Source organism: Gorilla gorilla, chromosome 15, assembly GCF_029281585.2.
Source record: "Gorilla gorilla gorilla isolate KB3781 chromosome 15, NHGRI_mGorGor1-v2.1_pri, whole genome shotgun sequence".
Lineage (NCBI taxonomy): Eukaryota > Metazoa > Chordata > Mammalia > Primates > Hominidae > Gorilla > Gorilla gorilla.
The window spans coordinates 36,418,424-36,433,352 of NC_073239.2; the positions used below are offsets into that span (position 1 = coordinate 36,418,424).

The following is a 14,929-nucleotide window of genomic DNA, read 5'->3' on the forward strand; positions in this document are numbered from 1 at the left end:
TCCCTAGCCCGTTGCCCCGGCCCAACAGCAAGTTTGTGATTACCATGCACAGCAGGAGGGGCTAGAGCTGGGCTTCTCTTTTCCTTCATTCCTGTGGTTCTGCATTCTCATTTATTTTAAGTCTGCATAAACTGCTTATGGTCCTCTTCTTAAGGAGCTTGACTTAACTGGTGACCAAACCTGGACATATCTTTTTCCCCCTGCCCTTTTTGGAAGACCTCACTGATTTCGACCTGTGGTATTCTACTCTCATTTATCTTGTTATTTATGTCAGGTTCATTGCAGAGCATGGGGCCTCCCATCTTCTGGAACATGTGGGCCAAATGGACAAAATATTCAAGATTCCACCACCCCCAGGAAAGACAGGGGTCCAGTCTCTCCGGCCACTGGAAGAGGACACTCCAAGCCCCTTGGCTCCTATTTCCCAGCAAGGGTCAGTCTGTGTTTCTATGCCTTTGTGAATTGGGAGGGGCTGCAGTCAAACCTTGGGAAACCCTGGGGCTGAAATTCTAGCTGGTGAGGTGCCGCTTGTTCTCTTCATGAAGGCATGCTTCCTCTTTCTCAGGCGGAGGTTTCTCTACCACAGGGAGTTGTCAGATTGTGAGCAAGCCCTTCCTTTCTCTACTGAGGAAAGGAAGTCAGAATGCAAAGATGACGGCAGACATCATGGCCGTATGGCCAGGGCATAGGCAGAGGGCTTAGGAGCACAGGTTCTGGCTTTTTCACTGTGGCTTTGCCAAATAGTAGTTTGAATCTGGCTTAGTTGCTTAATTTCTTTTCTTTTTTTTTTTTTTTTTTTGAGACGGAGTCTCGCTGTGTCGCCCAGTCTGAAGTGCAGTGGCGTGATCTCGGCTCACTGCAAGCTCTGCCTCCTGGGTTCACACCATTCTCCTGCCTCAGCCTCCCGAGTAGCTGGGACTACAGGTGCCCGCCACCATGCCCGGCTAATATTTTTTTTGTATTTTTAGTAGAGACAGGGTTTCGTCATGTTGGACAGGCTAACCTTGAACTTCCGACCTCAGGTGATCTGCCCGCCTCGACCTCCCGAAGTGCTGGGATTACAGGCGTGAGCCACCGTGCCTGACCAGTTGCTTAATTTCTTAAAGCTATAGTTTCTTGCTGGGCGCGGTGGCTCACGCCTGTAATCCCAGCACTTTGGGAGGTCGAGGCGGGCAGATCACCTGAGGTCGGGAGTTCAAGGTTAGCCTGTCCAACATGACGAAACCCTGTCTCTACTAAAAATACAAAATTAGCCGGGTGTGGTGGCTCATGCCTGTAATCCCAGTTACTGGGGAGGCTGAGGTGGGAGAATTGCTTGAACCCTGGAGGCAGAGGTTGCAGTGAGCCGAGATCACGCCATTTTACTCTAGCCTGGGCAACAAGAGCAAAACTCTGTCTCAAAAAAAAAAAAGTTATAGTTTCTTGATTGCTAAAATGGAGCTAATGATAGTGCTTACCTCACAGTGCTGTCATGAACAAACAGTAAGTATATAAAAATGATTACCAGAAAAAAGAGAGGTGTACAAGAAATAGCAAGTGGGCTTTAAATTCCAGGGCCCTGCAGTTGAGACCACTAGCAGGTGCTTCTCTGAAGGCCTGCTGGGCACCCGTGTGCTGTCTGTCGTACCTGGCTTGTGCTCAGTGCTAAAGGGTGATCACAGCAGTGTCTATGGATTGGGGGGTGGGACTCATTCCTAGACTGAGCCCAGCTCTCTGCTTATCCCCAGATGGCGCAGCATCCGGCTTTTCATTTCATCCACTTTCCGAGACATGCACGGGGAGCGGGACCTGCTGCTGAGGTCTGTGCTGCCAGCACTGCAGGCCCGAGCGGCCCCTCACCGTATCAGCCTTCACGGAATCGACCTCCGCTGGGGCGTCACTGAGGAGGAGACCCGCAGGAACAGGTGTGGGGGCTGCAGAGAAGAGGGGCTGGGTCGGGGATGAGGGGCTTGAGTGGTGGACCTGAGGTGGGCATGGTTGGGGCTGCAAGAATGGATGAGGGTGAAGGCGGGAGTCCCTCCTTGGATACTAACAAGAGCAGCCTACCTTTTCTTTACTCAGTTGCGAGTCAGGGCCCCATCTCCCTGTTTGTGCCTATGTTCCCTGATACCATGCCCCCAGTGTCTCCCACACGTCCCTATCATCATGCCTACAGACAACTGGAAGTGTGCCTTGGGGAGGTGGAGAACGCACAGCTGTTTGTGGGGATTCTGGGCTCCCGTTATGGATACATTCCCCCCAGCTACAACCTTCCTGACCATCCACACTTCCACTGGGTAAGGCAGACAGGTTTGGAGGAGGGCTGGGGAGGAAGCAAAGGTTGGGGCAGAGGCTGGGAGAAGCCACACTCTGTCAGAAACCCTGCAACTATGAACAGGCAGGTCCTTGAGACTTGAAGTGAAATACGGGCTGAAGATACTGCAAGTGACCATGCTCTAGATGAGAAAAGTCCTTTGAGAAGTGCCTCTGGGGTTGGCCAAGAGCAAAAGTAGGAGGGTGGGTCTGCTTAGGTGTTGCCATCACATAGATCTGGGTACTGATCTCCCTTCTGTCATCTACAAGTTGTGTGGCTTTGTGTGATGCAGCTTACTCTGACCTAGCCTCCATTTCCCTATATTAAAGAGAAGCAATGACATTGACATTGGAGAGTTATTATGAGAACTGAAAGTCTGTAACAGGGCCAGGTGCAGTGGCTCACGCCTATAATCCCAGCAGTTTGGGAGACCAAGGCGGGTGGATCACGTGAGGTCAGGAGTTTGAGACCAGCCTGGCCAACATGGCGAAACCCTGTCTCTACTAAAAATACAAAAATTAGCTGGGCTTGGTGGTAGACACCTGTAATCCCAGCTACTCAGGAGGCTGAGGCAGGAGAATTGCTTGAACCCAGGAGGCGGAGGTTGCTGTGAGCCAAGATTGCGCCATTGCACTCCAGCCTGGGTGACAAGAACAAAACTCAGTCTCAAAAAAACAAAAAATAAAAAAAAAACAAAATCAAAGGTCTGTAACAGAATACTCAATACATTACAGGCATTCAGTGAATGTTAGCTATTAGTGCCTTGTTCCAGGAAAAAAATAAATAAATAAATAAAAAACATTAGCTATTAGCTATATTTTATTGCTTGTGCCTGGAGGGAAGGAGAGAGGAACATCAGAGATACAGGAGGCCTGGGGCCCTGGCAGGTCTGGAGGGAGGGTCACTGTGGCCTAGGACTAAACTCACTGTCTCTGCCCTCCCCGCAGGCCCAGCAGTACCCTTCAGGGCGCTCTGTGACAGAGATGGAGGTGATGCAGTTCCTGAACCGGAACCAACGTCTGCAGCCCTCTGCCCAAGCTCTCATCTACTTCCGGGATTCCAGCTTCCTCAGGTACTGTCTGTTGCCTGCAGGTTGGGGCTCCTTCCCCAAAAGGCCAGACAGGCCAGTCTTCTCTCCTTAGTATTCAGAGTATAGAAGGGGAGTGCTATGAGGCAGAAACAGGACTCAGCATGCCTTTGCAGCCCCACATCAGCCTTGGTGCTGGAGTCAGGAGCTCTCTACTTGAGGAGCTTCAGGAAATTACAGCTATGTCTGGTGGTTGGTGGAGGGAGGCTGGCTGGGGTCTGAGTCTGTGCCAACTTTTGGGGTCTTTGGTGGTCAGCTCTGTGCCAGATGCCTGGAAATCTGACTTTGTTTCTGAGTCTGAAGAGGCCGCATGTCGGATCTCAGAACTGAAGAGCTACCTAAGCAGACAGAAAGGGATCACCTGCCGCAGGTGAGCTGAGGGAGGTAGGGAGCACCTGTACAGAGATGTGGTGAGAGGAGCCGGGCCTGCTCTGACCTGGTTGTGCTTGATTTGCCCACAGATACCCCTGTGAGTGGGGGGGTGTGGCAGCTGGCCGGCCCTATGTTAGTGGGCTGGAGGAGTTTGGGCAGTTGGTTCTGCAGGATGTATGGAATATGATCCAGAAGCTCTACCTGCAGGTCAGCAGAAGCACTGGTGACCAGAGGCATGGAGAGGGACATGGGGTGGTCTGGATTGTCCTGGGGAGGAAGTAGCTTGGCGGGGGCTCTGTGAGTTTTAGCCTGGGAGTGCTGAGGAGCATGGCACCATGGATAGTCACTGACCCATTTACCCTCAGCCTGGGGCCCTGCTGGAGCAGCCAGTGTCCATCCCAGATGATGACTTGGTCCAGGCCACCTTCCAGCAGCTGCAGAAGCCACCGAGTCCTGCCCGGCCACGCCTTTTTCAGGACACAGTGCAACAGCTGATGCTGCACCACGGGAGGCTAAGCCTGGTGACGGGGCAGTCAGGACAGGGCAAGACAGCCTTCCTGGTACAGAGTCTCAGGGGCCTGGGCAGGAGGGAGGGAAGGCTGTGTGGGCTAAGGAGGTAAGGCACAGGGAGCTCAGGCATGTAAAATGTGACCATGTTTTCTGTTCCTGTCCCATGCAGGCATCTCTTGTGTCAGCCCTGCAGGCTCCTGATGGGGCCAAGGTGGCACCATTAGTCTTCTTCCACTTTTCTGGGGCTCGTCCTGACCAGGGTCTTGCCCTCACTCTGCTCAGACGCCTCTGTACCTATCTGCGTGGCCAACTAAAAGAGCCAGGTGCCCTCCCCAGCACCTACCGGTGGGTATCCCCCAATGAGCCCAGCCTTGTTGATGCCCATGTACCACCCCTGCTTTTTTTTTTCTCTTCCACTGACCCTGACTTCCTCTCCATGTACAGAAGCCTGGTGTGGGAGCTGCAGCAGAGGCTGCTGCCCAAGTCTGCTGAGTCCCTGCATCCTGGCCAGACCCAGGTCCTGATCATCGATGGGGCTGATAGGTTAGTGGACCAGAATGGGCAGCTGATTTCAGACTGGATCCCAAAGAAGCTTCCCCGGGTGAGTGTGAGAAGGAGGTGGGTGTCGGGAAGAAGGCTGGGGAGAAGGAGGGATACGGCACGGAGGAGAGGGGCCTCTCCAATGTGGTTCTCCTTTTCTTTCTACCTTCCTGCCCCTTTGCCCAAATATCACAGTGTGTACACCTGGTGCTGAGTGTGTCTAGTGATGCAGGCCTAGGGGAGACCCTTGAGCAGAGCCAGGGTGCCCACGTGGTGGCCTTGGGGCCTCTGGAGGCCTCTGCTCGGGCCCGGCTGGTGAGAGAGGAGCTGGCCCTGTACGGGAAGCGGCTGGAGGAGTCACCATTTAACAACCAGGTTGGGTTCTAGGCCGGGGCCGGTGGGTGTGTGGGGTGAATCTGGGAGCTATGAGGACCTGGGGTGCTGAGGCTGCTAGCTGCCTTGCACAGACCTGCTCCTTTGTTTTCTCAGAAATTCTGTCCATGGGAAGTTGTTAATAAGAAAATTGTGATTCCTGATCATGTCACCCAGCCCTCTTCCCCCGGTGAATGGCCTTTCCAGGGCCTCTCCGGGTGAGGGGATGAGTAAAGTGGTTTTTGGTGGGGTAGGCCGAGCCACAGGGGTTTTCTGGCAGGGCTGGCTGGGCAGAGCAGCGTAGGAGAGGGATGGTTTGTGTCCTGGGATCATGCCATGGACCTGGCATCTGCTGGGGACTCTCAGAGGAGGAGCTGCCTGGCAGAGGGGCTGGTGCTGGGGCAGACGGCTGGCTGCGGGCAGCCCTCCTGGACCCCACCCTGAGTCCTGAGTCTTGCCAGATGCGACTGCTGCTGGTGAAGCGGGAATCAGGCCGGCCGCTCTACCTGCGCTTGGTCACCGATCACCTGAGGCTCTTCACGCTGTATGAGCAGGTCAGTTCTCGTCACCTTCCAAGTCCTAATCACCACTTCCCATTCTCTCTTCAGCTGCTTTATCTCATCCCTATCCCACGTCCTTTGCTGTCCTGTGATCACCCGCTCCCTATCCTCGCCTCATACCTCGCCTCACTTCCCTCCTACTGTTGTTCTTTACTTTTTCATTCCTCCACACTGTCCTCCTGCTGCCCCTTCCCTATCCCACAACCCAAGCTGCTTCTCCTCCCACTGCACTGAACAAGGCTGTCCTCCCGCCATCCTAGGTGTCTGAGAGACTCCGGACCCTGCCTGCCACTGTCCCCCTGCTGCTGCAGCACATCCTGAGCACACTGGAGAAGGAGCATGGGCCTGATGTCCTTCCCCAGGCCTTGACTGCCCTAGAGGTCACACGGAGTGGTCAGTGCTTGGGGTGGGTTGGTTGGGAGGCTGAGGGCCAGGGTTCGGATTACATTGGTTCCCTTGGGGTCTCAGCAGGCAGTTCAAGGAGAGACAGGGTGTGGTGGGGGTGGGGACACTGTATGGTTAGATGAGGGCCTCAGAGAGCTTGAGTTTTCAGGTTTGACTGTGGACCAGCTGCATGGAGTGCTGAGTGTGTGGCGGACGCTACCGAAGGGGACTAAGAGCTGGGAAGAAGCAGTGGCTGCTGGTAACAGTGGAGACCCCTACCCCATGGGCCCGTTTGCCTACCTCGTCCAGAGTCTGCGCAGGTACAGGTGCCCCAGCAGAGCTCCCGCTGACCTCTCTGTGCCTTCCCTTCTTTGAGCCAGGGCCCTCTGTATAGCTTCAACAACTGGCTCCCAGACCATGAATGAGCTACTGCTCCAGCTGCTCCAGTTTCCGCTATTTGAGGGGGGAATAGGAGCCCACTGTGTGCCAGAATGCTCACTGACAGGCCTCTTCCTTCTTCTCTCTCCCTTCCTCACACGAGGACAGTTTGCTAGGGGAGGGCCCTCTGGAGCGCCCTGGTGCCCGGCTGTGCCTCCCTGATGGGCCCCTGAGAACAGCAGCTAAACGTCGCTATGGGAAGAGGCCAGGGCTAGAGGACACGGCACACATCCTCATTGCAGGTGATTGCAGCCCAAGTCAGCCTGGGCACTGAGTGTGGGGCTTGGGCCTGGAGGCCAGGACCACCCACTGTGCTCCCATCTGCTGGCCAGCTCACCTACTGTCCTTGGGAATGATGCAGGGCTGAGCCTTTCTCAATATCTGTTCATGCAGCTCAGCTCTGGAAGACATGTGACGCTGATGCCTCAGGCACCTTCCGAAGTTGCCCTCCTGAGGCTCTGGGAGACCTGCCTTACCACCTGGTTAGTTCCTAGACCCCATAGACACCTTTCCCAAAGTGAGTGCTTTGGTTGTTCTGAGACCCCTCTCCCCCTTACCATCTCCACCATCACCGCCGCCATTACCCCTCCCAAACTCCCTTGACCTCTTTCCTTTCAGTTTTCCTGCCCTTCTTCTTCAAGTCCTTTGTCCCAGCTCAGATCCTATCTCTGTATCCAGGTTCTGAGACTAAACTGTCCCTTCTCACCAGCCCCTTCATATCCCTAATGAATTCAATCTGACCTTCTCAGCTCCAGAGCGGGAACCGTGGACTTCTTTCGAAGTTTCTTACCAACCTCCATGTGGTGGCTGCACACTTGGAATTGGGTCTGGTCTCTCGGCTCTTGGAGGCCCATGCCCTCTATGGTGAGATGAGTCACTGGCTGGATTCTTCTCTGAGATATGGGACTCCTGGGTGTGCTTATGGGGGCCCTGCTCAGGGTTGGGGCAGGGGTGTGGGTGTCAGGGAAAAAAGATTCAAATTTCCATTTCAAGTTGAAAATGCCAGGAGGGTAAGCACGTGACTCTCAGGAGACCTTTCACCTTGATCTCTTGGACCAGAGATTCTTCAACTTTATTTAGTTAGCATAAAACTATCTAGGAAACTTGTTCAAATTGCAGATCCTTGGGTCTCCATATTCTGGTTTCCTAGGTTTGGAGTGGGGCTCAAAGCTTTGTACTTTTAAGAGATATTCCCGATATAGGGCCAGAGGGCCACACTTTGAGACTTACTATTGTAGACACACCATATGGTTTTATTTGGTGCTGGGGCTAATGGGGTCCAGCTGGCTCCCCAGTGACATTCTGCCACCCTTTTATAGCTTCTTCAGTCCCCAAAGAGGAACAAAAGCTCCCCGAGGCTGATGTTGCAGTGTTTCGCACCTTCCTGAGGCAGCAGGCTTCAATCCTCAGCCAGTACCCCCGGCTCCTGCCCCAGCAGGCAGCCAACCAGCCCCTGGACTCACCTCTTTGCCACCAAGCCCCGCTGCTCTCCCAGAGATGGCACCTCCAACACACACTACGATGGCTTAATAAACCCCGGACCATGAAAAATCAGCAAAGGTAAGACCTTGACCCCAGACCCTAGTAAGCCCACCAGAGAGCAAGCTGCAGCTCTTTCTGAAACTGAGGAATAAGGATGACCAGAAACACTGGAGAGGGATCCAGGCACAGAAGCACATAAATCAACTCCTGTTTGCATTCTCTCGTTTATTTCCTCCCTTTCTTCCTACTCTTTCTCTAGCTCCAGCCTGTCTCTGGCAGTTTCCTCATCCCCTACTGCTGTGGCCTTCTCCACCAATGGGCAAAGAGCAGCTGTGGGCACTGCCAATGGGACAGTTTACCTGTTGGACCTGAGAACTTGGCAGGTATGACAATCAAGGAGGGGCAGAATTTACCCTCTGAAAATCCGTGAAGACTGCCCTGAAGCCCTAGATGAGCCAAACACACCTGTTATCACTCTGATTAATTCAGCAACTTTACTGCCTGCACATCAGCTCAAAGGGCTTGGTCAAAAAATCAATCACACAGCAAATATTTGCTGCACACCTTCCATTTAAGGCACTGCGCTAAGCGTTGTAAGAAACACAGGACTTGGGACATTGTCATTGCCCACCAAGTGGTCAGTTTTGTTGGGAGATAAGACATACGAGGTAAAAAAGGAACCGAAACATAGCCATGTAATCTAATTAAGACATGAGTGAGTTGTGCAGCTATAGGAGGACATAGGATAGAGAAGGGCAGGCACTCTTGTTTGAACAAGGAACCTGAGCAAAGACACAGGGGGAGAATGTTCCTGGTAAATTTGTAAATTGCTGAGAATTATGGCAGCAGAGTGCTTATGGGAGGCTAATAGTACATTAGGCTGGAGAGGTGAGTCCTAGAACCACAGCCTCTTTCTATCCTCTTTACACTCATGTCATCCCCTACCCCATGTAACCCCATTTTCTCAGACCCATCAAAATTTTCTGTAACTTGGGGAATAGGTATGGGGTTTGGAGTAGGGGAGAAAATGTGGCCCCACTTGGATCACGAGGCCCCCACTTGAACGTGTGCTTGACTTGCAACATAGAGAGCCAAGGACTCATGGCCTTTGTGTCTTGGCCTTCTTTTTGGGTGGGGCCTGGAGTGGTGGGACTTGGAGGGTCAAGGGGATGGCCTGAGCCGCACTCCCTCACCCACTGTCGCAGGAGGAGAAGTCTGTGGTGAGTGGCTGTGATGGAATCTCTGCTTGTTTGTTCCTCTCCGATGATACACTCTTTCTTACTGCCTTCGACGGGCTCTTGGAGCTCTGGGACCTGCAGCATGGTTGTCGGTAAGGGGTCCTCCCCATTTGTCTTGGAATGAGGGCCTTCCCCATTTTTTGGAAGCCCCAGGAGAAGGAAATGAGGAGGGAGCTGATGGCCAGGGTCCAGAGGACTGACTTCATCTTCCTGGGATAGGGTGCTGCAGACTAAGGCTCACCAGTACCAAATCACTGGCTGCTGCCTGAGCCCAGACTGCCGGCTGCTAGCCACGGTGTGCTTGGGAGGATGCCTAAAGGTAAGACTTGGGGTCTGCAGTGGTCAGAGTGGCCCTGAGCCATGACTCACCCTCGTGAATTTGTTCTCTCAGTGCGGCAGAGGCTGCTGACTCCCTGGCCAGAGAAGGCCTTCCCTGCTGAGGGCAGGGTAACTGGACAAGGTTGCTCCTGGAGGTCTGGGACTGAGAAGTTCAGGCATCTCTGTTCAGCATCCTGATTCCTCCTCTCTCTCCCTCAGCTGTGGGACACAGTCCGTGGGCAGCTGGCCTTCCAGCACACCTACCCCAAGTCCCTGAACTGTGTTGCCTTCCACCCAGAGGGGCAGGTAATAGCCACAGGCAGCTGGGCTGGCAGTATCAGCTTCTTCCAGGTGGATGGGCTCAAAGTCACCAAGGTAAGAAGGTCCAGTGTAGCTCTTGGGGGAAGCACAGGAGGACAGGAGTGGAGGGTGGCAGACGACAGACAGCAGCATTCTGGGTCACTTAAGATTTTGCTGAGAGCAGGTCTTCACGTTTCCATTTCTACCTCCCTGTGTAGGACCTGGGGGCACCCGGAGCCTCTATCCGTACCTTGGCCTTCAATGTGCCTGGGGGGGTTGTGGCTGTGGGCCGGCTGGACAGTATGGTGGAGCTGTGGGCCTGGCGAGAAGGGGCACGGCTGGCTGCCTTCCCTGCCCACCATGGCTTTGTTGCTGCTGCGCTTTTCCTGCATGCGGGTTGCCAGTTACTGACGGCTGGAGAGGATGGCAAGGTCAGCTTGCAGAGGGCTGGTGGTGGGTTGTGAGGGGGAGTAGCAAAGGCAAAGAATATCTTGGTGGGGGTGGGGGTCCTTTGTCGAGGAGACTGTGGAGGAGCTTGGATTGCAGGAGCCACGGGGAGAGGGGTGCCGCTGTGTGCAGGGGCAGCTCTCATGAGAAGAGTCTCTGGAAGGAGGACTTTAATGGGGGTGGCTGTAACTCAAAACAGGGAGGAGGACCAGGTGGTGGAGGTGGTATCCTTAAGCCCTTTTCTTGGTTCCCAGGTTCAGGTGTGGTCAGGGTCTCTGGGTCGGCCCCGTGGGCACCTGGGTTCCCTTTCTCTCTCTCCTGCCCTGTCTGTGGCACTCAGCCCAGATGGTGATCGGGTGGCTGTTGGGTATCGAGCGGATGGCATTAGGATCTACAAAATCTCTTCAGGTACTGAAATGGGAATGGGTGGGTTTTTGAGCCTTTAGAAAGAGTGCAGCCCCTGCCCCCCACCCCTTCCCAAGTGTCTTACTCCCTTGTTCTCTCTCATTCTCTAGGTTCCCAGGGAGCTCAGGGTCAGGCACTGGATGTGGCAGTGTCCGCCCTGGCCTGGCTAAGCCCCAAGGTGTTGGTGAGTGGTGCAGAAGATGGGTCCTTGCAGGGCTGGGCACTCAAGGAATGCTCCCTTCAGTCCCTCTGGCTCCTGTCCAGATTCCAGAAGCCTGTGCTAGGACTGGCCACTTCCCAGGAGCTCTTGGCTTCTGCCTCAGGTACTACTAGACAGTGGGCAGGGTTAACAAATTACTGTTCTTTTCTTTTCTTTTTTTTTTTTTTAAGACAGAGCTTCACTCTTGTTGCCCAGGCTAGAGTGCAATGGTACGGTCTCGGCTCACTGCAACTTCTGCCTCCTGGGTTCAAGCAATTCTCCTGTCTCGGCCTCCCGAGTAGCTGGGATTACAGGCATGCGCCTCCACGCCCAGCTAATTTTGTATTTTTAGTAGAGATGGGGTTTCACCATGTTGGTCATGCTGGTCTCGAACTCCTGAGATCACCGAGGTGATCCGCCCACCTCGGCCTCCCAAAGTGCTGGGATTACAGACGTGAGCCATCGCGCCTGGCCCACAAATCACTGTTCCTTTTAAAGACACTGATACCTTTCTCCAAGTTGTATGTATATGTGTATGAAAATACACATGTGTGATTTTGTTTTACAACTTTCAAAGTGCTTTTGAATGCAATTATCTTGCATAATCTGTTTAGACTGTTTCCACTCATTCCTTCACCCTCATTCTGGGACCTCTAAACTCCCAGTAATCCTTTGAGTTTCTGCCCCGTGGGAGACTTTGCTGTGTAAAGGGATAGGTTTCCCTTAGAAGGAGAGAGAGAGATGTTGAGGTGAAAATGTAGAATGGCCTAGGCCCTCTCTAGGAGGGAGACCTGGTCCTCACAGGTCACGAGGTGGAAGTGACACTGGACACTTGAGAAGAGGAGGGGTCTGGAGCAGCTGCTGTGGGAGTACAGTTAGAGAAGCAGAGACAAGGAACTGTGTTCCCGGCCTGAGCTGTGGAGCTGGAGCTGGGAGTGCCACACGTTCCCGTCCTATGTACACACTCGCTGATGACCCTTGCCCAGGGCCTCTCCACAGCCTTGTGACTCCCTGCATCCCTCCCATGGAGCTGAGCCTCAGGTGTCGCCCTCAGCCCCCATGGCCGCTCCTGTCTTTGGCCTCCCAGGGCCTGTCTGGCTTCCTCTTTCAGGAAGCTGTTCCCTCTCTCTTTTTCCAATGCAGAGGATTTCACAGTGCAGCTGTGGCCAAGGCAGCTGCTGACGCGGCCACACAAGGCAGAAGACTTTCCCTGTGGCACTGAGCTGCGGGGACATGAGGGCCCTGTGAGCTGCTGTAGTTTCAGCACTGATGGAGGCAGCCTGGCCACCGGGGGCCGGGATCGGGTGAGCTGCAGAAGGATGCAACCCTGGGGTCCCATAGCCTCTCTAGTTCCTAGATTTCTTAACAACCCATTTCCCATTGCTTCCTCCTGCTTTTTGTTTTGCCAAATCTAGTATAGATCTGTCTGCCTGTGCTTCCTTGTGCCCCCTCTTTCTTTGAAATTTCTTGCCTGAAATGGCTCCGGGGTTCCCATCCTTCCTTTGGTCCTGATTGCTCCCTCTCCTTGGGGCCTATCCAGAGTCTCCTCTGCTGGGACGTGAGGACACCCAAAACCCCTGTTTTGATCCACTCCTTCCCTGCCTGTCACCGTGACTGGGTCACTGGCTGTGCCTGGACCAAAGATAACCTACTGGTGAGTAAAGGGCCAGGGGTGGCACAGAGCCCAGCTGGGTTCCTGGGGCAAGACAACACTCCCCACCTCGTCCTTTTTCTGGCACCCATTAATAATAGTGATAGCTAATATTTGTCAAACTTGATATGTGCCAGGCATTGAACTAAGCTCTTTTCATATATTGCTTCACTTAATCTTTACAACACCCTGTAAAGTAGATACTCCTTTTATCTCTACTTTTCAGACAAGGAAATTGAACTCAGAACATTTCCAAGGTCAATGATGAAGCTGATCCAGGGAACTCTCTAATAAGAAAGCCTAGGGCTGGGCACAGTGGCTCACACCTGTAATCCCAGCACTTTGGGAGGCCGAGGCGAGTGGATCACGAGGCCAGGAGTTCAAGACCAGGCTGACCAACGTGGAGAAACCCTGTCTCTACTAAAGATACAAAATTAGCTGGGCGTGGTGACACATGCCTGTAATCCGAGCTACTCAGGAGGCTGAGGCAGGAGAATAACTTGAACCCGGGAGGCAGAGATCGCACCATTGCACTCCAGCCTGGGCAACAAGAGTGAAACTCCATCTCAAAATAATAATAATAATAATATGGACAATAGCTACCATTTATTATATGCTCACTGTGTGCCAGGCAGCATGCTAAGTATTTTTTTTTTTTTTTTTTGAGACAGAGTTTCGCTCTTGTTGCCCAGGCTGGAGTGCAGTGGCGCAGTCTCTGCTCACTGCAATCTCCACCTCCCAGGTTCGAATGATTCTCATGCCTCAGCCTCCTGAGTAGCTGAGATTATAGGCACCTGCCACCATGCCCAGCTAATTTTTTGTATTTTTAGTAGAGATGGGGTTTCCTCATGTTGGCCAGGCTGGTCTCGAACTCCTGACCTCAGGCGATCCACCTGCCTCGGCCTCCCAAAGTGTTGGGATTACAGGCATGAGCCACCATGCCCAGCCTAAGTCCTTTATGTAGACGCACTCAGCCCCACAACCACCATATCAGATATGTACATTATTATTATACTCATTAAATAGTTGGGAAACCCAAGGCTCAGAAAGAGAAACAGACCACAAAGCAGAAAGTAATGAGTGACAGAGCTAGGATTTGAACCCAGGAGAACCCAGGCCCTTAATTACGTGGCTTACCGCCTTCCACCCTACACTACAGATATACCAAAATGCTGGAGGGATGCTGATAATCCCACTCCTCTGACTTCTGACTCTGCAGATAATCCTGCTCCAGTGATGGCTCTGTGGGGCTCTGGGACCCAGAGTCGGGACAGCGGCTTGGTCAGTTCCTGGGTCATCAGAGTGCTGTGAGCGCTGTGGCAGCTGTGGTGAGAAAGCAATGGAGATCCCACTGGGGGGTCTCTGAAGGGCTAAGGGGGCTTTGGGAGACGGTGCATGGAGTATCTAATCCCAGAGGCAAAATGAGCGTAAAAATGAGATACCTGGAGATTAGGCAACATAGTAAGACACCCCATCTCTATAAAAAATAAAAATAAAAATTAGCTGGGTACCATGGTACATGCCTATAGTTCTAGCTACTCAGGAGGCTGAGGTGAGAGATCACTTGAGCCCAGGATTTCAAGGCTACAGTGAGCTATGATCAAACCACTGCGCTCCAGCCTCCAGTGTAACAGAGTGAGACCCTATCTTTAAAAAAAAAAAAAAAAGGAGAGAAAGAAAATGAGATACTTGGGATTGGATTATGGTGTTGAGGCTAAGGGTTGGTGTAAAGGGAGAGAGGAGAGCATGAAAACACAGCCTCTTGGTATCATGAACTTGAGCCACCTGACCCCACTGTCCTGAGCCACCTGACCCCACTGTCCTGAGCCACCCAACCCCACTGTTCCTGAGTTCTCCTCCCTCGTTGACATCTTCCATGCTCCTAATGCTCCGCCCACCTCTGTGGAGGAAGTTCTGTTTCCCATGTCCTGCTCAATATGACTCTGCTCTGATCTTGTGCTCTGTGGGCAGGAGGAGCACGTGGTGTCTGTGAGCCGGGATGGGACCTTGAAAGTGTGGGACCATCAAGGCGTGGAGCTGACCAGCATCCCTGCTCACTCAGGACCCATTAGCCACTGTGCAGCTGCCATGGAGCCCCGTGCAGGTAACAAAACGTCAGCCACCTCCCCTTCCCTGCTGTCTCTTCTTTTCTCCCCTGCTCCGTCCCTTCCTCTGACTCAGTCTCTGTGTCTTGTCAGCTGGACAGCCTGGGTCAGAACTTCTGGTGGTAACCATTGGGCTAGATGGGGCCACACGGTTATGGCATCCACTCTTGGTGAGTTCCTGCAAGGACCAGAGTCAAGGGAGGTGGGGAAGGTATGTGGAATAACCTT

The 14,929-nt window shown here is 53.2% G+C and overlaps 1 protein-coding gene across 4 annotated transcripts in view; it reads left to right on the forward strand.

Moving 5' to 3' along the window:
- TEP1 (telomerase associated protein 1) overlaps positions 1-14,700 on the forward strand; it is a 39,817-nt gene extending 25,117 nt beyond the window's left edge. For all 4 annotated transcript variants that reach the window (XM_063698284.1, XM_063698285.1, XM_063698286.1 and 1 more), the window contains 28 exons: positions 275-433; positions 1,728-1,904; positions 2,156-2,276; positions 3,241-3,365; positions 3,637-3,750; positions 3,842-3,959; positions 4,118-4,312; positions 4,432-4,607; positions 4,707-4,863; positions 4,998-5,177; positions 5,636-5,728; positions 5,995-6,127; positions 6,288-6,438; positions 6,665-6,798; positions 6,950-7,038; positions 7,306-7,420; positions 7,876-8,116; positions 8,298-8,421; positions 9,244-9,368; positions 9,496-9,595; positions 9,814-9,969; positions 10,113-10,325; positions 10,596-10,749; positions 10,857-11,069; positions 12,089-12,249; positions 12,486-12,599; positions 13,816-13,924; positions 14,568-14,700. In XM_063698284.1, coding sequence (XP_063554354.1) covers positions 275-433; positions 1,728-1,904; positions 2,156-2,276; positions 3,241-3,365; positions 3,637-3,750; positions 3,842-3,959; positions 4,118-4,312; positions 4,432-4,607; positions 4,707-4,863; positions 4,998-5,177; positions 5,636-5,728; positions 5,995-6,127; positions 6,288-6,438; positions 6,665-6,798; positions 6,950-7,038; positions 7,306-7,420; positions 7,876-8,116; positions 8,298-8,421; positions 9,244-9,368; positions 9,496-9,595; positions 9,814-9,969; positions 10,113-10,325; positions 10,596-10,749; positions 10,857-11,069; positions 12,089-12,249; positions 12,486-12,599; positions 13,816-13,833 — 3,856 coding nt within the window. In that variant the 3' untranslated portion in view covers positions 13,834-13,924; positions 14,568-14,700. The remainder of the gene's footprint in view (positions 1-274; positions 434-1,727; positions 1,905-2,155; positions 2,277-3,240; positions 3,366-3,636; positions 3,751-3,841; positions 3,960-4,117; positions 4,313-4,431; positions 4,608-4,706; positions 4,864-4,997; positions 5,178-5,635; positions 5,729-5,994; positions 6,128-6,287; positions 6,439-6,664; positions 6,799-6,949; positions 7,039-7,305; positions 7,421-7,875; positions 8,117-8,297; positions 8,422-9,243; positions 9,369-9,495; positions 9,596-9,813; positions 9,970-10,112; positions 10,326-10,595; positions 10,750-10,856; positions 11,070-12,088; positions 12,250-12,485; positions 12,600-13,815; positions 13,925-14,567) is intronic.
- Positions 14,701-14,929: the final 229 nt, after the last annotated feature.